Genomic DNA, 23,238 nt, shown 5'->3' with positions numbered 1-23,238 from the left:
TTATGAACTTCACAGCTGGTAACCAACGTTTAAAAGGCATTTAGGAAAGGGCAGCAATGCAGATGCAAGCTTTCAAAATAACAGCTTGCTTTGAGGGTACTAATCTTTAAATGGCTTGATTTTTGTTTAAAATAATTTATTACTCCTTTACGGCCCAGTATTTTTTCCCTAAATCATATATGCAATTGCAAAATGGCATTTCATGCCAGCTCAGCACAGTAAGTACTAAGATGTTATTACAAAAGACCACTAAGCTTTTCAGAAAAGTGGAAAAATTCTTAAAGCATGCACTACAGCAGGGGTTTTCAAAGTTAGGTCGCAGGCCCAGCCAGGGATACAAGAGCTTTGTTTATATAAGCGTCTGTAGGCTTGGAGCCTCACAGCCACCACTGGGAAGATGTGGGAAGCGGAAACCTGCCAGGACACCCCACCGGTGATACCTGACTACTACACCAGGCACCCTAGAATGTGGGGGAGGGAAGAGGAGGGAGGGAAGAGTCAAGAGCAGGCCTGAACTCAACTCCCAGGGTTGTCTCTAGAACAGAAGGCTGTCATTCCCAGGGCTATGATTGCTGAACAGGGGGATTGTAATATGCTACTTGTCCTTGCTCCCCCCTTAGGCTCATGCCCTGAATTCCTTTTCTATTTAGGAAACAGAGCAGAGAGAGAGAGTGTGTGATTTCTGAACAGCAGGATTTTTATTGCTTGTGTTCTTTTGGGGAGGAGAGGGGGCTGGAAGAGGACTTACAGGCCAACATGCTTAATACATGGAGCACCTTATTAAGAACTACATACACAACTGCAATATCACTGTCTGGTTATTCATTTCACTGGTTTTCAAAGCTTCTCTGATTTGCTGTGCTCCTCAATGTGCTCTCCTTATTGCCCTGGTATCTGGCTGCTCATATTTAGTGGCTAGGCTATTAGCCTCAATTCCCCCCCACCCCGATTCCACCAGAATATTTCCCCCCCTTACTTTCACAGATATTATGGAGCACACAGCAAGCTGCCACACCAATGGGAATGTTGCTTTTGTTGAGGTATAACCTAGTCAATAAATTGCTAAACCTTTCCTTTAAACATCCAAAAGCATATTCTACCACCATTCTGCATTTGCTCAGCCTGTAGTTGAACTTCTCCTGATTGCTGTCCAGGCTGCCTGTGTATGGCATCATGAGCCACATGAGCATGGGGTAACCTGTGTCTCCAAGGATAACTATAGGCATTTCAACATCTCCAATGGTAATTTTCTGCTGTGGGAGGAAAATTTAATCTTGCAGCTTTTTGAAGAGGCAAGCATTCCTAACGATGCACCTTTCTCAACCATCCCATGTTGATGTCTGTGAAATGGCCCTTGTGATCCACCAGGGCCTGAAATGCCATAGAGAAGTACCCCTTGCGGTTTCTGTACTCTTGGGCAAAGTGGTCAGCTGCTAATAGAGGGAATTACATTCCATCTACTGCCCCACCAGAGTTAGGGAACCCCATATCGGCAAAGCTATCCACGATGTTCTGCATGTTTCCCAGAGTCACTATCCCGCTGAGCAGAAGGGTATCGATTGCCTTGGCTATTTTGAGCACAGAAGCCCGCATTGCAGATTTACCCTCTCCGAACTGATTCCCAACTGATGGGTAGCTGTCTGGTTTTGCAAGTTTCCATAAATCTATTGCCACTTGTTTCTCAACTGTCAGAGCAGGTTTCAGTCTGGTATTGGTGCACTTCAGGGTGGGGAAAAGCAATTTACAAATTTCAGTGAAAGTGGCCTTATTCATGCTAATTTTTGCAGCCACTGCTCATTGGCCATAGCTGCATAACTATGTGGTCCCAGCAGTCTGCGCTGGTCTCACGGGACCTGAACCAGCGTTCCACTGCGTCATCAGAATCGACTGCCACGAGTACATGCCAATTGCTTCACTCTACGGTTTCATGCACATCTGTCTGTGTTGCTGCCTCACATTCTTGCTCCAGCAGCTCCTAGCTAGGCTCTGGACATACTGCAGCATAACGCGCAAGGTGTTTGCAATGCTTGCCATAGCAGTTTGTAGCTCAACAGGACCCATGTTTGCCCTGCTATGGCATCTGCATGTATACCAGGGGGAAAAGGGCACAAAAAAATTGTTTGCCATTCCTTTCAAGTGGTGGGGAACGGAGAGAAGAGATAAGTACACTATGGGAAGCTGGCGACATGTATTCATGCCACCAACTGCAATATTTCTGTCCCATCAGCCACTGGGAACCTAAACATGAATGCAAAGGGGCAGCAGGAACTGTAAGATAGCTACCCACAGTGCATTGCTGTCAGAGTCAAAGGTACCCATCCTACTAGGGATGCACACTATTGACCTCATTTGCACAGTGAGAATATACAAACTTTACAAACCTGAGTGCTAAAAAATTAACCTTAATAAACTCATTCTAATCTAGTTGTGTAGACATGGCTTTAATACCAAAAGAGAGCATCCACCCAGGGAAGAACTGCAATACTTACACTATCACAGGTATGTTGGTAAATTTCCTAGTGTGGACAAACTCTTAGGCTTGGTCTATACTTAAAACCTGTATTGGCATAGCTGCTGTGGGATGTGAAACTCTATGCTCCTGATTAATACAGCTCTGCTGACAAAATCCCCACTGCAGAAGCAGAAATACTGACAGATGAGGACTTCTGTTGATATAGGTAATGTCACATGGGAAGACGGTGTTTCTATACCAGCAGAAAACTTTCTGTTGGTGTAAGCTACATCTCTACAAGGGAGTTATGTTGACTTAGCTGTGATGACAAAGGCTTGGTAGTGCAGCCACAATCCTAGTGTTAACTGAGGAGAGGAACAAGGAGGTGGGTGTAAGTACTTTCTTCCATGCCATTTTAGGTATTAAAAGTGAGGCTCTGCCTCCACTCTGATCACCTTTTTTTTTTTTTTTTTTTTTTTTTAAAGACAAAGGCTATGTCTACACTGCATGGCTCCAGTATTCCAAAAAACTACCCCGAGTCTACACAAGCCACCTCTTATTTTGAAATATTTTTCAATAGGTGCGCTATTTCACTATCCCGATAAACCTTGTTGCATGAGGGTTAAGGGATGGCTCGAAATGGTGTGTTATTTTGAAACAGATTCGAAATAGACAATTGGCGTTGCACAAATTGCATATCTTATTTTGAATTTAGGGTGCTATGTAGAAACACACCCTAAAGGAGAGAAGACAGGAATAATCTGTGTGTGAGATCTTTCCATCTCCATGGCTAATAGACAAGAGATGCCAGCCAATTAAACCTCTCTGGTTGACTGCATGTCTATCATGGTATTAACTATTCAGCATGCTGCCCAATATCATTCTCCAGAATCAGTCTGACATATAGGAAGTGTGTGATCATATGCAGTTATTTAATGCATTTAACAACAACTAACATAAGAATGGCCATACTGAGTTATTCTAGCCCAGTATCCTGTCTGCTGACAGTGGCTAACACAAGATGCCCCAGAGGGAGGGATCACAACAAGTAATCCTCACATGAGCCCTCCTCTGTCTCCCACTTCCAGAGAAACACAGGCTAGGGATACATTCCTACCCATCCTGGTTAACAGCCACTGATGGACCTAATGTCCATGAATCTATCTAGCTCTTTTTTAAACCCTGTTAAAATTCTAGCCTTCCCTACATCCTCTGGCAAAGAGTTCCACAAGTTGAACTTTTCTTCACTGTCTGCTGAGTGAAGAAAAACGTCCTTTTGTTTGTTTTAAACCTGCTGCCTATTAATTTCATTTGGTGACACCTAGTTCTTATATTGTGGGAATAAATATCATAATTTTTCCTTATTCACTTTTTCCACACCAGTCATGATTTTATAGATGATTTTATCTATCATATTCCCCCGACATTATGTATCCACTAACAAAGAATCACCCATCTAAATCAGCAGCAATCTTTAATTAAACATTAAAATAAAATAAATCCTTTCCTACATTATGTTAAATAGTTCAGATACTCTCCACAAAGAGAAAAAACCCTTCATTTTCAAAATTCTGTAACCTTTACTTGCAAAGCAATATTATCATGCTTCAAACCACACAGCATATGTGAATTAATCAATTTACAAAGCATGACACAGAATATACAATAAAGTTCTTTCAACAATTACCTGGGGAGATATGCTATTAGCTGCAGTTGATTTCCATCAATTAATTGGTTGTTTGAAAGGTCTAACAATTTCAAGGTCTGTAGAACATTAATGGGTCTGTAGCATTAAAAAAAATGCAATTATGTTTTAAATAATTTCAAAATATTTACACTTATGTAGACACAATTATAATATAAAATCGAAGTGTTCACACGTAAGTGTCCCAAATAACACAGAATGTTAAAATCTGCACTGCAAGATTACAATGGTAATGGTAATTTAACCCATTACTGGAATTTAGTTTGATTTTTGTTATCAGACATGCCACATAACTTTATGCATACCGCATTTTCATCCCAAAAGGATGACTTTAGCATTTAAAGCTAAACCTCATACCTTTCTAAAACTGTAATATCATTAGAAGCAAGGTACAATTCTTCAAGTGCTGGCCACGCTGGAGCACACAGAAGAACCTAATAGGAAAACTTCATTTAGTGTAGCAGTATAACTTATATAGGTCAATCTGTGCATCATAAAAGTTTTACTGTGAGTGGGTTCTAAGTAACCATAAGCATCTCAAATAAACAACCTGGAATACTGCTTATTTCATTAACACTTTCTATTTAATAGTAATTATACTGCTGTTCCTGTTGCTCATCTGCTTGCACAAATGGAAGTCAATAGGATTTCACACGGCCACAGAATTCTCTGTTACTGGACTGGAATCCATATTTTAAAAAGAAAAGGCTGCAGGGAAACTGACAACACAGCCATGTAAACGGTAGCTTTAGGATACAGTGTCATCCCATCCTCTCCCTCTTTGTGAGCCTGTTAGGAAATTGGATTTTCATGTTTGGTTTATGGATTCAAGAATTTGGAACAATTCTGAGGCTAGCCAAACCAAGCTTTTTCTAAGATAAAGGACTTTGAAATGTCTCTGCTATTTTCTATGAAATCATGTCAAATTGGCTTAGCCTAGAAACCTCAAGATTACTTCGATAGCCCTGGTTAGGATCTAACGCACAAAATTATTTCTGACAAAGGCAGGTTTGATTTTAGGCCAAGATGATGTTAGGAAAATACCTACTGCTAAAGCACCTCATCTGCAACGGGTCATTTTTCTAGTGTACACAAGATATAAGACGAAGGTCACTAACTGGAAAAGCAATTTTCATGCCTGGAAACGTGCAAACAACTAAGACATTTTCCAATGCTGTATCTGAGTTCAGAGAAATATTCTCTGTTATACTACTGGATGTTTGTCAGCTCCTTTATAACACAAGCATATTAAAAACACTAACAATACAAAGTGATGCCAAAACTACACTACAGAACTACAGGCAGTCCCCGGGTTACGTACAAGATAGGGACTGTAGGTTTGTTCTTAAGTTGAATCTGTATGTAAGTCAGAACTGGCGTCAGCCACTGAATCTGGATGCCAGTTCTGACTTCCATACAGATTCAACTTAAGAAACCCAGGCGTCCCCAAGTCAGCTGCTGCTGAAACTGATCAGCGGCTGATTCCAGGAAGCCCGGGGCAGAGCAACTCTGCCTCGGGCTTCCTGTAGTCAGCCGCTGGTCAGTTTCAGCAGCGGCTGACTTGGGGACGCCTGGGGCAGAGCAGCTGGGGTGCTGCCCGGTTGGTCCGGAGCGGCGCTGCGGGACCAACCCGGCAGCCCCCAGCTGCTCTACCCCAGGGGTAGGCAACAAAAGCCTGGTCTGCTGGGGGGTGGGCACTAGCTGCACCCCCCTCCCCCAGCAGACCAGGGAGACAGGACCGCCCAAGTCCTCCACAGCTTTGCTCCGTCTCCCTGGTCTGCTGACCTGGGAGACCCGGAGCAAAGCCGCAGAGCATGCGGGCAGCGGGACAGTCCAGGCGCGCTGCGGCTGTCCCACTGCTGGCGTGCCCCGAGGCTTTGCTCCCCATCTCCCTGGTCTGCTGGTCAGACCAGGGAGACGGGGAGCAAAGCCTTGGAGCACGCCCGCAGCAGGACAGCCCGGGCACGCTTGGGCTGTCCCGCTGCGGGCGTGCTCCAAGGCTTTGCTCCCCGTCTCCCTGCAGACCAGGGAGACGGAGAGCAAAGCCACTGCGCCTGGGCGGCTTTGCTCCCGGGCAAACGAGCAAAGCCACCCAGGCGGTGGCTTTGCTCGGGTGTCCCTGGTCTCCTGGGGGGGGGGAGGGGGGAGGGTCCACCGGCTTTGCTGGACCCCCCCAGCAGACCAGGGAGACTAGGAGAAGCTTTTCTCGCCACGGAGGACACGGGTGGCGACCCACCGCCCGTGAGCTCCGGGGCGAGAAAAGCCCCGTTCGTAAGTGCGGATCCGACATAAGTCGGATCCGCGTAAGTCGGGGACTGCCTGTATTCTCAATAAGATTATATCAAAGTTCCTCAGTCACATAAATATAGCTCTAAAAAAGTCAATGTTCAAAGAGCATTTTTTATTTTGTTTTAGGACTGATCTATATTAGAAAAGTTGCCCTGGCATATAAAAGTCAATTTATACTAGCATACCTCCCTAACGTAGACACATTTAAACAAGGTTAAACTTTAGTTAAGCTAAACCTATTCAATTAAAAAAAATGTAAGAATGAGTAGTCCTGTGACACTTAGAGACTGACAAAATATATATATAGTACCATGAGCTTTCAGATGTGATGAACTTGAGTAAAGAAGTGGGTTTTGCCCATGAAAGCGCATAATACCCGCCCCCTCCCCCACACACACATACACTTTTTTGGTTAGTCTCTAAAGTGCCATAGGAGTATTCATTTTTAAACTTCATTTTTAAAGTTACAAACTAATAGGACTACCCCCTTTGAGACTATTTAATTCAGTAATTTACAAATTTAAGTGAGTTTAACCTGCTTTAAGGGTGTCTGCATTAGGGCTTCATACCAATGAAACAACAATTTCAGATTGATTTTGTTATACTGGTGCATCTTTTCTCTAATATAGCTCAGATTCCACTTTAGAAGATTGTATGATCTAGTGTAAAAGCCCCTATTAAGTTTTTACTGACCCATGAAACAAAATGACTAGCATATAAAAACAATTTATTTTATAAAATGTAAGAAGCTCATTACCTCGGTCCATGTTACTCCAGTTTGATTAAGTGCCAGAAGCTTCAATTTACAAAGTGTACAGGCTATAGAAGCAGAAACAGATGGAAATTTCATCTTGTTTTCACTGTTTTAAAGGAATAAACAAATTCTTAATTTTGTATTATAAACAAACCTAACTAAAGTATTCCACTGAATCACCAATTTACAATTACATATTTCAAAACAAAAAAGGAATACATACAATTATTCCATTAAAGAGACACACATTGTCAAGGACTGCGTCTATTTAAATAATTTTCCAATTTATTTAGAAAAATCCCTTGGTAGTTTAAATGTAAACTCTTTCTTTGCCAATTTTATTCAAATCTGAGTTCCTTATATTTGCTAGTCTGATAGCATTGGGTATTTGGGGGGGGGGGGAAAGAAGAGAATGTTTGTTTTCACTTATGTTTTTAGTTTATGCACTGATGCATTAAGGTGGGAAACTGGTGTTCTTTGAGATGTGTTGCTCATGTCCATTCAACATAGGTGTGTGTCCCTGCCACATACATTGGTGCCAAAAGTTTTCCCCTCTTCTGCTCTGTTAGGGTGCAGCAACTCCCAGCCCTGCTCCTAGGAGCCTGCTGCCACCCCATGCTACAAGCTTTGCACTATCTGCCCACAAATTCAGACCACTGACCACAAAGTATCAGTTCATATTTGGAGGTTTTCTTAGAGCCTGTGTCAGTGACTGCCCTATTTATTTAAATAAAAGTTAATATTTCACAACATAATTCTGTGGCAAATTCCATGGCCACAAGGATTATGGAAAAAAAAATGGAGCCCTGTCAGAAGCTGTTCTCCTGAGAACAGGCTCTTCAATGATAGCTCCAAGTCTCAAGCCTCTTCAGTCAGTATGTGCGCGCACAATTACTGCACACACAATTACCGCAGAGTTACAAACTGACTGGTCAGCTGCACACCTCATTTGGAACCAGTACTATCATACTGTGTTAAAGGTAAGCTATTTAAAAAATGGAAAGCTATATAAACAAATTGACAAGGTAAATTGTTTCTGTGCTTGTTTCATTTCAATTAAGATGGTTAAAAGAAGCATTTTTCTTCTGCATTATAAAGTTTAAACACAGACTTAAATACAGCTTTGAGTTGTAAACTTTTGAAAGATCATAATATTTTGTTCAGTTATCAACAATTTCCATTGCTGAGGTGTTCGCAACGCTGACTTTCTACTGTATCTAATAAATACACTACTAGCGTCATATAAAACATAAAAAGGAATACATTTCCAATGCTCCAATTTTCTCTTCAAAATTACAAATAAAGTTAGATTGCAATAAAGTCTCCTAACTTCCCATTCCCACTAGGGAAGTTTAAAATAGCGTAACACAGTAATCGTTTAACTGCTGAAAATCTCAGCAGTTACATGCACTGTGGGCTTTGTAATAAAAAACATTAGCTTTATACTGCACAGCACACAGCAAAGCCTCCCCAGGAGTAGGGCCACCAGCCCTTACTGGCCCAGCTCCCCAGGAGGAGGCTTAGCTGAGAGTAACTGACACCATTAAATGATTAAGTATCCACTTATCAGTTAAACTGCTGTTTACACTCAAACATCTCTAATTCCCACCAATCCCATTTCTCACAATTGGGCCTAAGTCCACACATGAAAAAGTGAGATCTCAGCTCCCACTTAGCCACCTCTCCTCTTCTCTGGAGGGGTTTTTTGATGTGATCAGTAGGAATGTACAGACATGTCCACATTGCCATAGCTATTTCCCTGGAGGTTTGCCACTGTGATCCAATAGCATTCCTTCAAAGTAGGTATGCACTGGGTACCCTTGAAGTATTTGGGATACTTTAGTTTGCTGCTAGATGGACATTCTGAATAAAACATGATACTCTAGATAAAAATCAGAATCATGAATAAAAAGCATATTGGTACAATCTGGGGGGGGGGGGGGGGGGGAGTGGCACCAGGAGAGTCCCAAGACAGCTAAACATAATTCAAGAAAAAAAGGTTTGTTTTAAAACCTTCTTTAAAAGAGAAAACCCTGCAAGTTATCAACTACAGGCAGTCCCCGGGTTACGTACAAGATAGGGACTATTGGTTTGTTCTTAAGTTGAATTTGTAAGTAAGTCGGAACTGGCTCCAGATTCAGCTGCTGCCACTGAAACTGACCAGGGGCTGACTACAGGAAGCAGGAGGCAGAGTTGCTCTGCCCCCAGCTTCCTGGAATCAGCCTGATCAGTTTCAACAGCTGCTGAATCTGGAGCCTGGGACAGAACAGCTGGGGCGCTGCCTGGTAGGTTCCCACAGGACCAACCCGGCAGCACCCCAGCTGCTCTACCCGAGGCATCCCGCAACAAAAGCCTGGTCTGCTGGGGGGGGGGGGCACTAGCTGCGCCCCCTCCCTCCCCAGCAGACCAGGGAGACCCGAGCAAAGCCGCACAGGCAGAGGGACCCTGCCACCCGTGTGGCTTTGTTCCTGTCTCCCTGGTCTGCTGGGGGGGTCCAGCAAAGCCGCTGGACCCCCCCAGCAGACCAGGGGGACAGGAGCAAAGCCGCCCAGGCGGCGGGGGTCCCGCCGCCTGGGCGGCTTTGCTCCCAGGCAAATGAGCAAAGCCACCCAGGCGGCAGCTTTGCTCGGGTGTCCCCGGTCTGCTGGGGGGCTCCAGCGGCTTTGCTGGACCCCCCCAGCAGACCAGGGAGAGCGGGAGAAGCTTTTCTCGCCCCGGAGGACACGGGTGGCAACCCGCCGCCCGTGAGCTCCGGGGCGACAAAAGCCCCGTTCGTAAGTACGGATCCGACGTAAGTCGGGGACTGCCTGTATATAACACAAGGAAAAATAGGTCTAAAAAAGAAAAAAAAATAAACAACAGTATCTAGTCTCTAGTAGCTACTAAAGGAGCTCTCTCAGCGAGGATGACAGAGTACTTCCGTAAGGCATGCAACTGTCACTAACTATAGTAAGGTGGTTTAATATTCATTTTGAAATTGCTCAGAGCCCTTTTACTATTCTAAGTTAAAGGCTTATCAGCTTGATTTTAAGGCTAGTTTAAAAGAGAGCCCCCTTTAAATAGTATTTTTTGGAATTTATTAAAAACAGCTTATCCATACTCATTAGAGGGTTTTTCAGCCCCTCTTCTTGATGTTGTAAAGGAATCTATTAGTCAGTCTATTTCCTCCTTTTCAAGTATATACTAGAAAATATTAAACTGAGGATACATAAGGCACTGTCAATCACAGGAAGTAAACAGCCAAAAAAAGAGAAGCAATCACAACAACTGTAGGAGTTTTTTTCAACAATTGTAGTCTTAGGGGCTTTATTTGTAACAATATATACTCGTTTTTTAGACAGAATTATGATTTTCAAGTTTACTGTAGTCCTTTAAAACTTTGAGATTTGAAGACAAAATGGTCTACCCTAAACACTTTTTGGAGAACTTGGTTTCACATGATCATAAGTGTCCTTGGGAATCAATTTTTTCCTTGACGTGACATACTACTGGAAGATGGTATACATGCAGGAAAATATTAGATAATTGACAAAAAAATAAAAACAAAACCATGCAGAAAAATTATGAAACAAAAAATATATTCCTATATATACCTGAGATCCAGACTTTCCAGATTCTGAACCTGACAAGCAATATCTGTTACTTTCTCCCAGGATGGCAACAGATTTTTTGACAGATTTATAGTCCTTATATCTGAAAATTCACTTTAAGAAAAATGTATCAGAATTCTGAACTCTTTTTCAAAGACCAGAGGTATAACTTTACAACTGTTGTGTTCTTGAACCAAAATATAGCAAAGTAAATCTGTCTGGACTAAGATTAAGGCACTATTACTCAGTTACTTCTAGTTTGTATCTTGGAATCTGATACAGAAAGTTCCAAGATTTATAAAACATCTCAATTCTACAGATCCAGAAGAGAGTCTGTCTTGAGTAAAGAATATACAATTCTTATTTGCTAATTTACCACATTACATAACTCTTGCTATGTATTTTGGAAAGATAACCACAATATGTAACAAATGAGATGTATTATTATGGATTATATATTCACAGCCTGATGCCCATGAATAAAATGCTTCTCCAAGTAACAGCAGCAGTTTTTATGGCCAGAGCTACACTAATTTTTTCTACTGCTCCAATAAATGCAGCATCTGATAAAAAATAGTAGTTACCCAAATAAGATTTTTTTTTAAAAAGAATGTACTTGTGCCCATTAATTTGGAATTGCTACCATTCAAAAGCTAGTTCGAAGACAGACTGAATTAAGCCCCTAAATTTAATAAAGACAAACATATTTGAAAATTACCTCTGCAAATATGTACATTTAATCCCTTTTTGTCTGCAGAATACACATGGAATGCTTGAGGTGTGTGTTTGATTTATGTAAATTAGGGAGGTAAGTAACTAGTCAAGTGAGTACTCGACTAGTCACTCCCCCACCCTGCTGCCTCTTAAAAGCACCATCTGCATGGTAGGCCCTGCACTTTAAATGTAGTAAAAGCCCACCAGGATAAGTTAATTAACTGATACTTAACATCCCTAATATAAATAGCAGCATATAATTCAGGGCTGGGCAAAATACAGCCTGTGGGCCAGATTTGGTCCACAGACTGCATCTGGCCACTTTCTATGTATATCCTGCTTCCCATGTCACCAAACTGCCAGGTGGCAGCAGGATCCTTTTCAAATGGCTCACAGCCGTGGTACTACCCTGGCAGGGGCCAGAACCATGAGCAACCCTGGGCAGCTGCCAGACAATGTGGTAGTGGTGGGGCTGGAAGCCATGAGCCCTTTGCTGTGTTTTAATTCAAAGGCACTGGCCCCAGACCACACTGGGAGGAGACTAGTCAAAGCCACGCCCCTTCCACCCTACACTGTTCCCCTAAAGGGAGGGTGGAGTCAGTCCGTGATTACGTATCAAAATTCATTAAATGGCCCCCCTTGTGAAAATTACTGCCCACCCCGATATAATTCAATACATTTAGAAAAGGATACTCGGACACGTTGTGCTAATTTCCTCTTTCTGACCAGCATGGCTCACAGCACATTCTCTCACAGATATGTCTACCAGTTTGTTCAGCTGACTACATGAAAAAAATGTTAATTTATACACAGAGAAAAACGGCAGATTATATATTGTATAAAAGCACCTACATATTAAATCTAAGCACTATGCATTTCACATCCTTTTATCCTTTTTACAATTATTACTATTTGAACTCTGCTAGCAGAGAGTGGTATCATCATCATCTAAATCACAGAAAAGCTCTCATGTAATAGCCTACAGCAGCACAACAGAACAATTTGTAAGAGCAGCAAAGATAAATGACTCTATCCAATTTAAACCACACAGAGTAATTTAAGTAGGCAAAATTTAGTAACCTAATTTGGAATTTGGGGAGGTCATCCAGGATCGTAAAAAATATGCTCCAGGAATTTTAATAATTATAAATGATCAGTACATTTGCTTTTAAGTCTCTTCTGGGGAAAAAATGGTATTTTTAACTGCTCAGTAGACTAATGAATGACATGTGTGGGAGGGAGAGAATTGATTCAGTATCAGCTTACAAGGGAAGACCACCCAAATTCATGAAGACATTTTCAGCAGTTAAACATTTACACGTGGGGGGTGGGAGGGGAGGGACATGGAGAAGGTGGGATCTGGCATTTAGGACAGCTCCCCATGAGCTCTAGCTCCCACCTGTCCCCCCACCCACCATGTGCTGCTTCCTCTGTGGGAGGCAGCAGCATGGGGGGAGTAGGGAGCTCCACAGAAGCTAGCTTCCCATATGCACCAGGCTCCTGCCTCACCCTATGCTACTGCCTCTGATACAGAGGCTGCGTGGTGGGGTAAAGGCTAGTATGCATGTAACCATGAGGGTTAACTGATACGCCAAAGCTCCTTGGTTAACTGTATACACATTCACATCCCTAGCTTTGGGGAAGACAATTTATTAACTACTGTTACTGTGGGTTTTCTACTATTGATTTTTTTTATTCGCAGAATGTAGTTACCACTGAGCTGAGATGATACAGACATTAAAACACTAACAAATCATATAAGTCATAAAACATTAACAAATTTATTTAAATGGAACCATTATGGTGTATGACAAATACTTCTCATGAGAAACTACATTCCTTTACTCTAGCCCCCAAATGACTGTCATCACCTTTTCTTGTCTGAAGTCAGACTGTGAGCACCTAGGAACTGAGATCATAACTGATCAGTCTATAAAACAATGCCAACTGTGGTGCTATATTAATAAGTTTTGTGGCTCTCCCCCAACAAAGCACAATCCCATTTAATTTTTGAGATCTGACTCAAGCAGTCCCCCACTGACCCTGTACTTCCCACAACGCTTCTGCTTTTGAAATGTAGCAAGAGCCCCATGGGGTTCTTGTATGTCTCAAAAGCAGGAAGACCGGGGCCAATAGGGGACTGCTTGAGATCCCCACTGGCCCCATGCTCTCCACAGCACTTCTACCTTTGAAATGTAGCAAGAGCCGGTGGGGCTCTTGCTACATTTCAAAGGCAGAGGCGCCCTGCCTTTATCAACTAATCGAGTAGTTGATGGAAATTCCATCAACTATTTGATTACTGGATTAATCTAAATTTAACATCACTAATTTATATACAAATAATCAACTGCCATATTAAATCTAAGCCTGTATAAGGTTTACTACTGGAAAGAAATGCACAATACATGGATATAATAGAGAAGTTAGGAAGGTCAACTTCTTCCCTTTTGGATGTATAATCTTAAAAAGTAGCATTGTCAAGATAGCCATTAAAAGCAATTCTTAGGCTGTGCTACTAAACATCTTGTATTAACTAAACATGACATCTGATTTACTTTTCATCATGGGGATTTTTTGGGAGATGGGGTTGCATTTAGTTCAACCGGAACACCGAAACTAATGAGTTTTAGCTTATGTCTCCAGATCATTTCACTTTCTGGTTTTTATACTTGCATGAAGCGGTTGAATTTGAGTTCACAATGCTAGACAAATGTTTAAATCCCCATCTCTGCCCCCCAAAAGTTCCAGAAAAAAAAAACTAAATATAAATGTTTAATGAAAAGTTTACTCTCATAACTTTTTAAAAAACATATGCCCAAAAGCTATGCTTCTGGCTCAAGTCATCCACTCCCCAGAGTCTGATAATAGCTAATACAAAATCATGTTATAATTCCCAGACAACAACTCTGTTAAAATACTGTTAATGCTGATCAAGTAATTCAGGGTGAAATATGTTACAAACATGCTTCAATTCTCAAAAAACCAAGTGTTATCGACCCAGAGAATTCAGTTACGGTTCAATTTAGCTCCCTAATCCCAAACATGTTAAACTATGGAAATACACAATTAGGAGACCCCAATCTAATCTTAACTGTTTGCACGGTCAGAGATCTTTCAACTTCCCAAACAGTAAAAACTCCCTAAAATTTTGTGCACAAGCTATATGTGGATTTTTTTTTTTTTTTTTTTAGGTTTAATGATCATTCCCCTTCTCCTCTCCTCCCATTATTCTCAATAAGGGAATGTTTCTCATTTGTCAGAAATCTTAACTCAGTGCAATGGTTCACAAACTCTCAGACTGGATTAAATTTTCAGTTATGAAAAATTGCTGGAGTAAAACTTTTAATTCTACAGATAATTCAAATGCACAAGATTTCAGTGAGTTTTAACGTTTTGGAAGGCTTGATGAGTCTCGTATACTGTTACTGAGACTATTGAAGGCAAAAAATATCTGACACTAGGTACTATAAATCTTAAAGGAAACAATTAATTGTAATTCATAAACTTAACATTCATTTGTAAATTCTCAGGAAAAAAACTCAACGAATGTTTCATTTTTGAGGAGGCTACACAAGTTTTCATATACTGTATAACAAAGTTGAATTTCCGATGGACAAAGTTCAACTCACCGTTAAACTATGGAGTCAATACCAATACCTCCATAATATAATGCAAATTTACATATATAAATTACACTTGCCGTTGTTGTTCTATAATGGAGTCAAAACCAATAAGTTCCACAGTCTTCTTTCCAATGACTAATGCATTCTCTTTCTCACACTCAACATCTTCCTCATCATTCAATCCATAGCGGTTCTTTACTGCAGTAAGAAAATCCACTCCAAAATCTGCCTTGTTTGGGCGGATAAAGGATCCTCCTGTAGGATGACTGGAAAGGTTCAGGAGTGGGAGAGCACGATGAGGGGTTACACACACACACACACACACACAAAAAGAGAGAGGAGAGAAAAATACAAAATAGTGGTAAGTTTTCAGGTATAGTTTTCTGATACGTTTTAAATTATTTCTGCTTTAACATTAGAAAAATATGGAATTACCCTATTACTGGTGTAGAATTATGCAGTTCTAAAGTGTCAGACAGCATTATACACCCCTTACCACAATCAACAGAAGTCAGTATAATCTCCGACTCCCCCAGTAGATGTTAATTAGCAGCACTTGTACCAACGTAATGAGATTATGACAACACATGTAAACAATTATTTCTGGCTGTTACAGTTATGAAGAAAACTTTAAAAATATGAACTGACATTACAGCAGTGCAGTGTTTTCTTGCTGTCTACAAAACCTGAATGAGCAGTATGAATTGCCTTAATTGTACTGGTGTGCCAACTCTGAAACCTAAAAATTATAATTAAATGTTAACATTAAATGCTGATAATTTTATCAAAAACATCCAACTAATGTATTTATCCCAAAATCCTACATAGATGCCACAATCAGTTGTTCAATATTAAAATCTCCAGCTTCCATGTTATAGTTTTTCAAAATAAAAATCTACAGTAAACTGAAATCTGAAAAAGGGAGGACAGCGGGAAATTAAATAGACTATCAGAATAGACAAGACTATCGTACTATGTCATTTATTTCTCTAAAAACCACTGCAGATTTTCTAATCTGTTGCACCAGAATGCCAGCAAAATTAAATTATCTTGCCACCTTGTCACAGAATATGCAGGACTTTGACTATTAATTCTTAGAGAATATTTGTATTAACACCAAAGACAAAAATCTCTCTAACAGTGTTTCATGAGATAGTACAAAGACAAGTCTCTTTTGAAATGAACAAATCAATATTCAATCTGCTTTAGAATTTAGAACTGTATTAGTGATTAACAAATGTGTATATTTACATCTGGTTTATCTCTAGCATTGTAACCAAGCTAGTTCAAACCATTGCGACTCTGATTCATTCTATGACATCAACGTGTGTATATGGATCAATTTTTTCCTTTCAAAAAAGTAATGTTCATGTAGAACTGTATATATAAAAAAAAGATTTAAAAGATTATATTTACTAAGGGAGAACTCCTTTTCTGAAAGTAATAAATACTCACAACAAAAGAGCATCTAAACTCCTTTGTTATATTTTCAATACAAATTTGATTCTCTGAACCCTGGTGGTAGGAATTAGTATTATAAGAGAAGAGTTAGCAAAATGCAAGATGGGAAAAAAAGTGAGCTGAACAAACATTATAATGAATGAAAGCTGTGAACAGCTTGAAGAAATTTAGGAAACATATCCACATGTATGCCCAATATCATAAAAATATTTGTCCTGATTTGTTAGCCATTAATAAACTCCTTAGTTTTTTCTAAGTATCACTAACTTTGCAGATTTAATTAGCAATAATTGTCTAATATACCAGTCTTTGATAAGCATTTTCTGTGTCCTAGATACAGACAAATTCTGCTGTTTCATTACCCTGTTCTAGACATTTAGGTATGGACCACCTGTTTACTTTATGTAACCAAATCTAATAAGTCTGTGTTATATACTTTGGCTAATTTTGATAGCTCTGTATTATTCAACAAAAATGATACAATATTTACAGACATTTATGAAAAAATAGATGAAATAGCTAAACAAGCCTTTGTTACTGTGAGATTACATTGCTGTGATATACTCTGTAAAAGGCTACACAGCATGGAACCAACAAACTGAAGCTAATGAAAAATGCTATGACCCACTTACTAAAATGCAATTCTGCTTTAGAGCACATGTGGCCAGTGCTTCAGGATCTGCATTGGCTCCCAATAAACTTCCAGGTGGAATTCAAAATGTGGTTTTAATCTATGAAGCCTTAAATGGTTTGGGACCTGGTTGCTGTCTCCCTGAGCCATACTATTATGCTTGAGATCAGCAGAGACCTTCGAGCTGAAGGCCTCAACATAAATGACGACTGTGGACAGGGTGTTCTCTGCGAGGGATCCACAGTTTTGAACCTTGTACCCCATTTCTACTGGGTGCATCAGAAGCCAGAGGTGTTAACTTTCTAGGCCTCCTGCAAAACCCATTTCCACCCCCAAAGGCATATTAAGGGGCACTGCAGTTTTTATTATTATAGAGCATAGATGTAGAGCACTGGCTGGGTGCCTACAGCTATAATGGACAAATAGGAAGATATAAAAAATTGACATAAAAATGCAAGTCATTCACTTCATTTGTCATGTAGCCAGAAAAACAGCTCAGAATTCAACTGAGATTTTGGCTCAATTAGAATCTAAATCAGAAATTACATCATCATTAGTACACAGACTCTCTCTGAAAATAAACTCAAAATGACCAAAGCAGAATATATATAGCAAGATCAACTCAGCTCCTCATCCCTGTATTTAGGGGTAAAAGGAAAAATAAGATGGAGAATGGCAAGAGAGAGGAGTAGTGAAATTTCACAGAGGGGAGAATTGGCAGAGGGCAACTGGAAAAAACACACTGCAGGAAGCAGCATCACATGGGATGGGCTACAAAGACACCGTTTTGGGGGGGGAAGGGAAGATGAGGAAAAAATATAGCAGAAAGGTAGGAGGAGTAAAATATGAGGAACAGTGAAGACAAGAGTGTGCAAGCCAGAGGTATATCCAGGGAACAGAAGGTAGCAATGAGTGTAGTAAAAAGGCATAGCCGGGGTTTGAGACAGCCCCCCACAGTGGGGAGGGAAGGAGTACCCTCCCACTCCACTCCTGGCCAGAGCCACTGGTCACCAGCCTCCTTACTCCTGTCCATATCCCCTGGCCCTGGCTCCGGAGGAATGGGGAAAGACAGGGACATGCGGTAAAAGGTTTGGGGACCACAGATGTAGGGATAAGCAGTAGCAGGGGTCATGCTGCCTGGTATGTAACACAACTCAGATTGCCAGGAAATAGCTAGCTATATGGATTTAAATTCAGTAAGATGGAGACAACATGGGTAATATTTTAGATTCATGCAGTATATACTATTTTACAGATGGAATACTGTGTCAAAACATTTCTGCAAAATTCTCCTTAGTTTTGTCAATAAATGAATGCTGAGGCTCTCACAAGATAGTGGGGAGCAGAAGAAACTTACTGAATGGAAGTGGGAGATCACCTTGAAACGTGTTCCTTCACTCTCCCACCCCAGGACACAGACTTCATGTTGAGACTGCAATAGGACAAGGGCTGAGCCTGCCCCAGAAACATCCAGGGACCTGCCTCTCAATGCCAGGTGCACCAAAATAGAAAGCAAGCACAGCCTTGCAAGCACACCCAGCCGCCGTCCCAGATCCAGGTGTGGGGCAGGCAGGTTCAGGCTGCTCAGAGCCAAGTGTAAAGGGGCTTAGTGCTGGAGGAATCCAGGTGTGGGGTGAGAGGGTTCTATATGGGGATATCTAGCTGTAGGCAACTCACTAGATAGCCCAGGTGCACAGGGGTCTGGATGCACAGGGACTCTACCGCATACAGTAGAAATGAGAATCTGCAGGGGGGTCCAAGTAAAGGCAGTTGGGGCTCAATAGGAGAGGTGGGGTTCTGAGTTTGGGAACAAGGTTTGATGTGGGCATGGCCATCCCTAGGAAGGTGCAGGACCCCCACCACAGACCCTGACTCTTCCCACCGCTGCTCCACTCAATTGCACCCCTTCCCTGAAGCCCCTCAACCTCGAGAGATGCAACCCAGGGGATTACCTGGGAGGCCTCGCATGTGGCAGCAGCAACAGCAGGGGTCTCCCCCCCCCCCATCACAGTGGTGGGAGCCATGAGAAGGAAAATGAACCAGGAGCTTGCTCTGCTCTAGCGCCCTCTCCCACTCAGGTTGCCCTGCTTTGTGGCAGTGGGAAGTGGAGTGCCCCAGCCCTGGCCTGCTCCCTCTGAGCCCTGCATCACATGGGGGAGCAGAACAGCCTGGCGCAGAGGCCACATCGCACCATTTGCTGCTGCCACAGCAAAGCAGAGCACAAAGGGCAGGGTGATAGCGGCGGGATTGAACGGAGTAGGCTGCTCCACTTCCTGCGGCTCCTGCCGCTGCAATTTGTTGTGGGGAGGGGAGCTGAACCATGCTGCCGCCCTAGTCCACCAGGCTGACCTAGTGGGGTTTCAAGCGTGGAGAACTCATCAGGGGATGGGTTGGGCGCAGGCGTAGGAGATACACATGCAGAGGGAGAGGCCCATCTGGGGTCTAGATGCACAGAGGTTGGGTATACAGGGGAGTTGCTCCCCACCCAGTGAATCTGCCCCCTGCAGCTAAGGAACAATGGGGGTAAGAAGGAAGAGGTGCAGAGCTTCCTGCAACTAGGAGAGGTTTCTGGGGGCAGGGCCTACCTGGCCGCAGCCACTTCTTGCAAAGGAAGAGGAAGTTCTGTCCTCCTTTGCCACCAGCTCAGCTGGAACTAGCAGCTGAGCCCAGCGCATGGATGAAGCCACTAGCTGGAGTGTCCCCACCTCTGTGGTGATTTACCTTTCCACCAGCTGCTCCAAATGCCAAAAATGAGGTGTACATGCTGCTGTGGAGGGGTGTGTGACTACTCTTGTGGCTTCCCCATCCTTCTTCAATAGGAAAGTAAAGAAATCTTCAGGCATAAGAATTCTTCATGGTCACAGTGCTGCAGAAATCCTCTAGTACTAGATCACATCTTCGATTTTAAGGCTAGAGTTACAGAATATAGACAAACATACACACAGCATCTTCCTTGATTTCTTATCAACACGAATGGGCCTAGCACTTTACATCTCAGCAGGATAACTGTTAGTCAGTAATAGGGATGTTATGAAGCATGTAATTCAGTAATCATGTAGTTGACAAAAACTGTGTCGACTACACGATTATTCGATAAGGGTTAGCATTGCTACGACTCAGTCCCGGCTCGTGCTGGGACTGGCATCAACCCCCACTGCAGCTCTGCACAACATAGCACTTAGTAGTGTAGAGCTGCAATGAGGGTTAACGCCAGGTCCCAGCACGAGCCAGGATTGAGCCAGCCTGTCAGCCAACCAGCTAAAAAATTTACTCGTAGAGATGTTGTGTGCAAGTGTATGTAGTCAACAGCATTAACTGATAAGCACCCGCTTATCGGTTAATCATTTAGTCAACTACACTATTACAACCCCAGTCTGCACCTGCAAAAACAAGGAGGAGTCCTGTGGTATCAGGAGACTAACAGATGGCCTAAACCAGGGCTACTAAACTCTGGAAACCCTGGGGGCCACAATGATACTGACAGCACATGCCGAGGGCCGCAACTTAAGTGTGGTTGAATATACATGCAAATAGCTTCTTTCATACTATGGGAATGAATACAAAGCACTTCTCACAATGCCCCAGTGCTCCCAGCACCTACTCCCTGTGGGCTAGAAATGTCGACACCCTATATCCGTCTGTTCCAGTCAGCCCATCCGCTTGAGTCTTTCAATGCTCACCTCACCTGGGAGATGCCTCATCATTGTGGAGCGTGTTCCCAATGGAGGCCTTGTTCAAAGAATCCCATGAGTGGGCCATGTGTTAAGCCCCACGTAAGCCCAAACCGCACCACGGGCCGCAAACAAATGGGCCCACAGGCCACATGTTGAGTAGCCCTGGCCTAAGTATCTTTTGATGTCCACATAAAAGTGAATGATCCTGATTAGAATTACAGTACCTCTCAACTTACCTTTAAGGGTCACATAGGTTACCTGGTTGCCTATTTTAACCAGCACTGGTTTGCTAAGGTCACAGTGGGAAAATATGGACGCAGACAGGACACACGGCAAAAGTAAGCAGCAGCAGTTGGCAGAGAAATAAAGCAGCATGTCAGCTAGGAGGAGGCAATAGAAGGCAAGTTGCTGAAGAACTATCACAGGATAGGTGGGAGGGAAGGAAGATCAGCTGGCAGACAGGTGGAGAACACAGTGGGAAGTAAATGAGCAGTTAGGATGTCAGCTGGGAGGCAGACTGGATACTTGCATTTGTTGGTGGGGAGTTTGTTGGTTACTCCCTCCCAGCATCAACATAATAGCATGTCAACATAATAGCATGTCAAGGTGAAAGGATTAATCAGCCAATCAGAACACAGCCAATGCTCCCCCCCCCCCCCCACAACCAACCTTCTACAAAATTCACACTGTTTCTAAGGTAACTGCACCAGGTGCTCTAGCAATCATGTTGTGTGTAATGACATGATGATCTTCAAAAATTACGGGGCTACCAAGAACAGGGGAAATAGTGTGAGCATAATTCAGCCAAATTTTCCGTTGGAAATTACAAACCTCTCCTTATGATAAATTTAGTACTGGCAGCAGGTGTGCACCCATTTTATTCACAAATGTTCTAAATACTTTTCAAAGTACTATCGTATCCTGCAGAGGTATCCGGATAACAACAGTATACCTTGTTTATTTAAAAAATTACTTCTAAACTGGTTTTGTAAAGTGTACCATAGGAGAACTGCAGATTACGGTGGTTACAAAAGATGCATTTCATGTAACATATATATATATATAAAAAAAATATGATATATATATATATATATTATATAAAATCCTCTACTTATGGCTTTAATCTTTCAGCAATATATACAAGTTTAATAAGTCTAACAATTAATCTAACTTTATTTTTTATATTGTATTAAGTTCTCACTCAAAACCCTTCATTGTTTGAAAACACATAATCAATTTAAATCCACTCATACAAAAAAAACCCACACTGTTGCATGACATACCACATAAGTAAACACCATTTTTTCAAGCAGTAAATCTCATCACCTTTGCCATAATGGTTTTCACTATCACCTCTCACACATGCAAATCACAACACTCAAATTACAAATAACTCTAGGACTGGCATGGGGCCCACCTTACGGCATTAAGACTGCTATGAAGAACTTCAACAAAAAAAATGTGGCCATCTATCACATTTCTGTATCATATCTGTCATCCTTCTTTCATCATTCCTTCTTCCCTACTGGCTCCATTTCTCCTCTCTCACTCTACTCAGCACTCTACAGTTACCATTAACTCAACCTGAACCTCTTCCCCTTTCCATCTACCAGGACAAATCTAGGTCCCACATCCATATCCTCATCACCTCTAACCTTTACCCCAATCCTAGTCCTCTCTTCATCCCCACTCCACATTAGGGATGTGAAGGACTAGTCGACTAGTCAACCATCTGATAAGCAAATGTTTATCAGATAGTCGACAGAATAGTCGACTAGTCACTCCCCCCTCCTCTTGCGGAGGAAGAAGAGCGGGTACTTCAAAGAAGCAGCACCATTTGAACCTTGGGGCCAGACCCCAGGCTTCACGCGGTGCTGCCACTTTGAAAAGCCGCATGCAGCCAGGAGGCTAGCTGGGGCATCCCCAGGCTACATGCGGCATTTCAAAGCAGTAGTGCCGCGTGGAGCCCAGAATCAGGCCCCAGATGACCCCGGGCTCCATGCAGCATTTTTGCCTTTGAAGTGTAGCAGCAGCGCTGTTGCTACGCTTCAAAGGCGGAGGCGCCATATCGACTAATCAAAGTCAATGTAAAATGAATCAACTATTCAATTAGTCAATTACCCGATACTTAACATCCTCACTCCACATCCCACATTCCTCCCCACCACAGCCTCCCTGGTGCCACCATTCTCATTCTCACCCACATTACCTTGCTGCCCCACTTCCTCCTCATCCCTTTCTCTGGTTATTACTGGAACTCCTACCCCACTTCTAAAAAGAGAACAACCATCCTTCATCTCTCTCCCCCTCTAGCTCATGGCTCTCAGACACCTGGATTCCTTTAT

General features: G+C 42.3%; 1 protein-coding gene across 2 annotated transcripts in view; it reads right to left on the bottom strand.

Moving 5' to 3' along the window:
- TBCE (tubulin folding cofactor E) overlaps nucleotides 1-23,238 on the bottom strand; it is a 53,248-nt gene that overhangs the window by 14,155 nt on the left and 15,855 nt on the right. For both annotated transcript variants that reach the window (XM_075924789.2, XM_075924790.2), the window contains exons 4-9: nucleotides 15,201-15,393; nucleotides 12,198-12,282; nucleotides 10,794-10,893; nucleotides 7,204-7,306; nucleotides 4,515-4,591; nucleotides 4,140-4,235 (exon numbers count right to left, since the gene is read on the bottom strand). In XM_075924789.2, the coding sequence (XP_075780904.2) occupies nucleotides 4,140-4,235; nucleotides 4,515-4,591; nucleotides 7,204-7,306; nucleotides 10,794-10,893; nucleotides 12,198-12,282; nucleotides 15,201-15,393 (654 nt within the window). The remainder of the gene's footprint in view (nucleotides 1-4,139; nucleotides 4,236-4,514; nucleotides 4,592-7,203; nucleotides 7,307-10,793; nucleotides 10,894-12,197; nucleotides 12,283-15,200; nucleotides 15,394-23,238) is intronic.

The sequence above is a fragment of the Pelodiscus sinensis genome, chromosome 3 (genome assembly GCF_052426305.1).
Source record: "Pelodiscus sinensis isolate ZL-2025 chromosome 3, ASM5242630v1, whole genome shotgun sequence".
Taxonomy (NCBI): domain Eukaryota; kingdom Metazoa; phylum Chordata; order Testudines; family Trionychidae; genus Pelodiscus; species Pelodiscus sinensis.
Note: the sequence above shows the minus strand (reverse complement) of the source record. Positions and strands in the feature narration are given on the sequence as shown.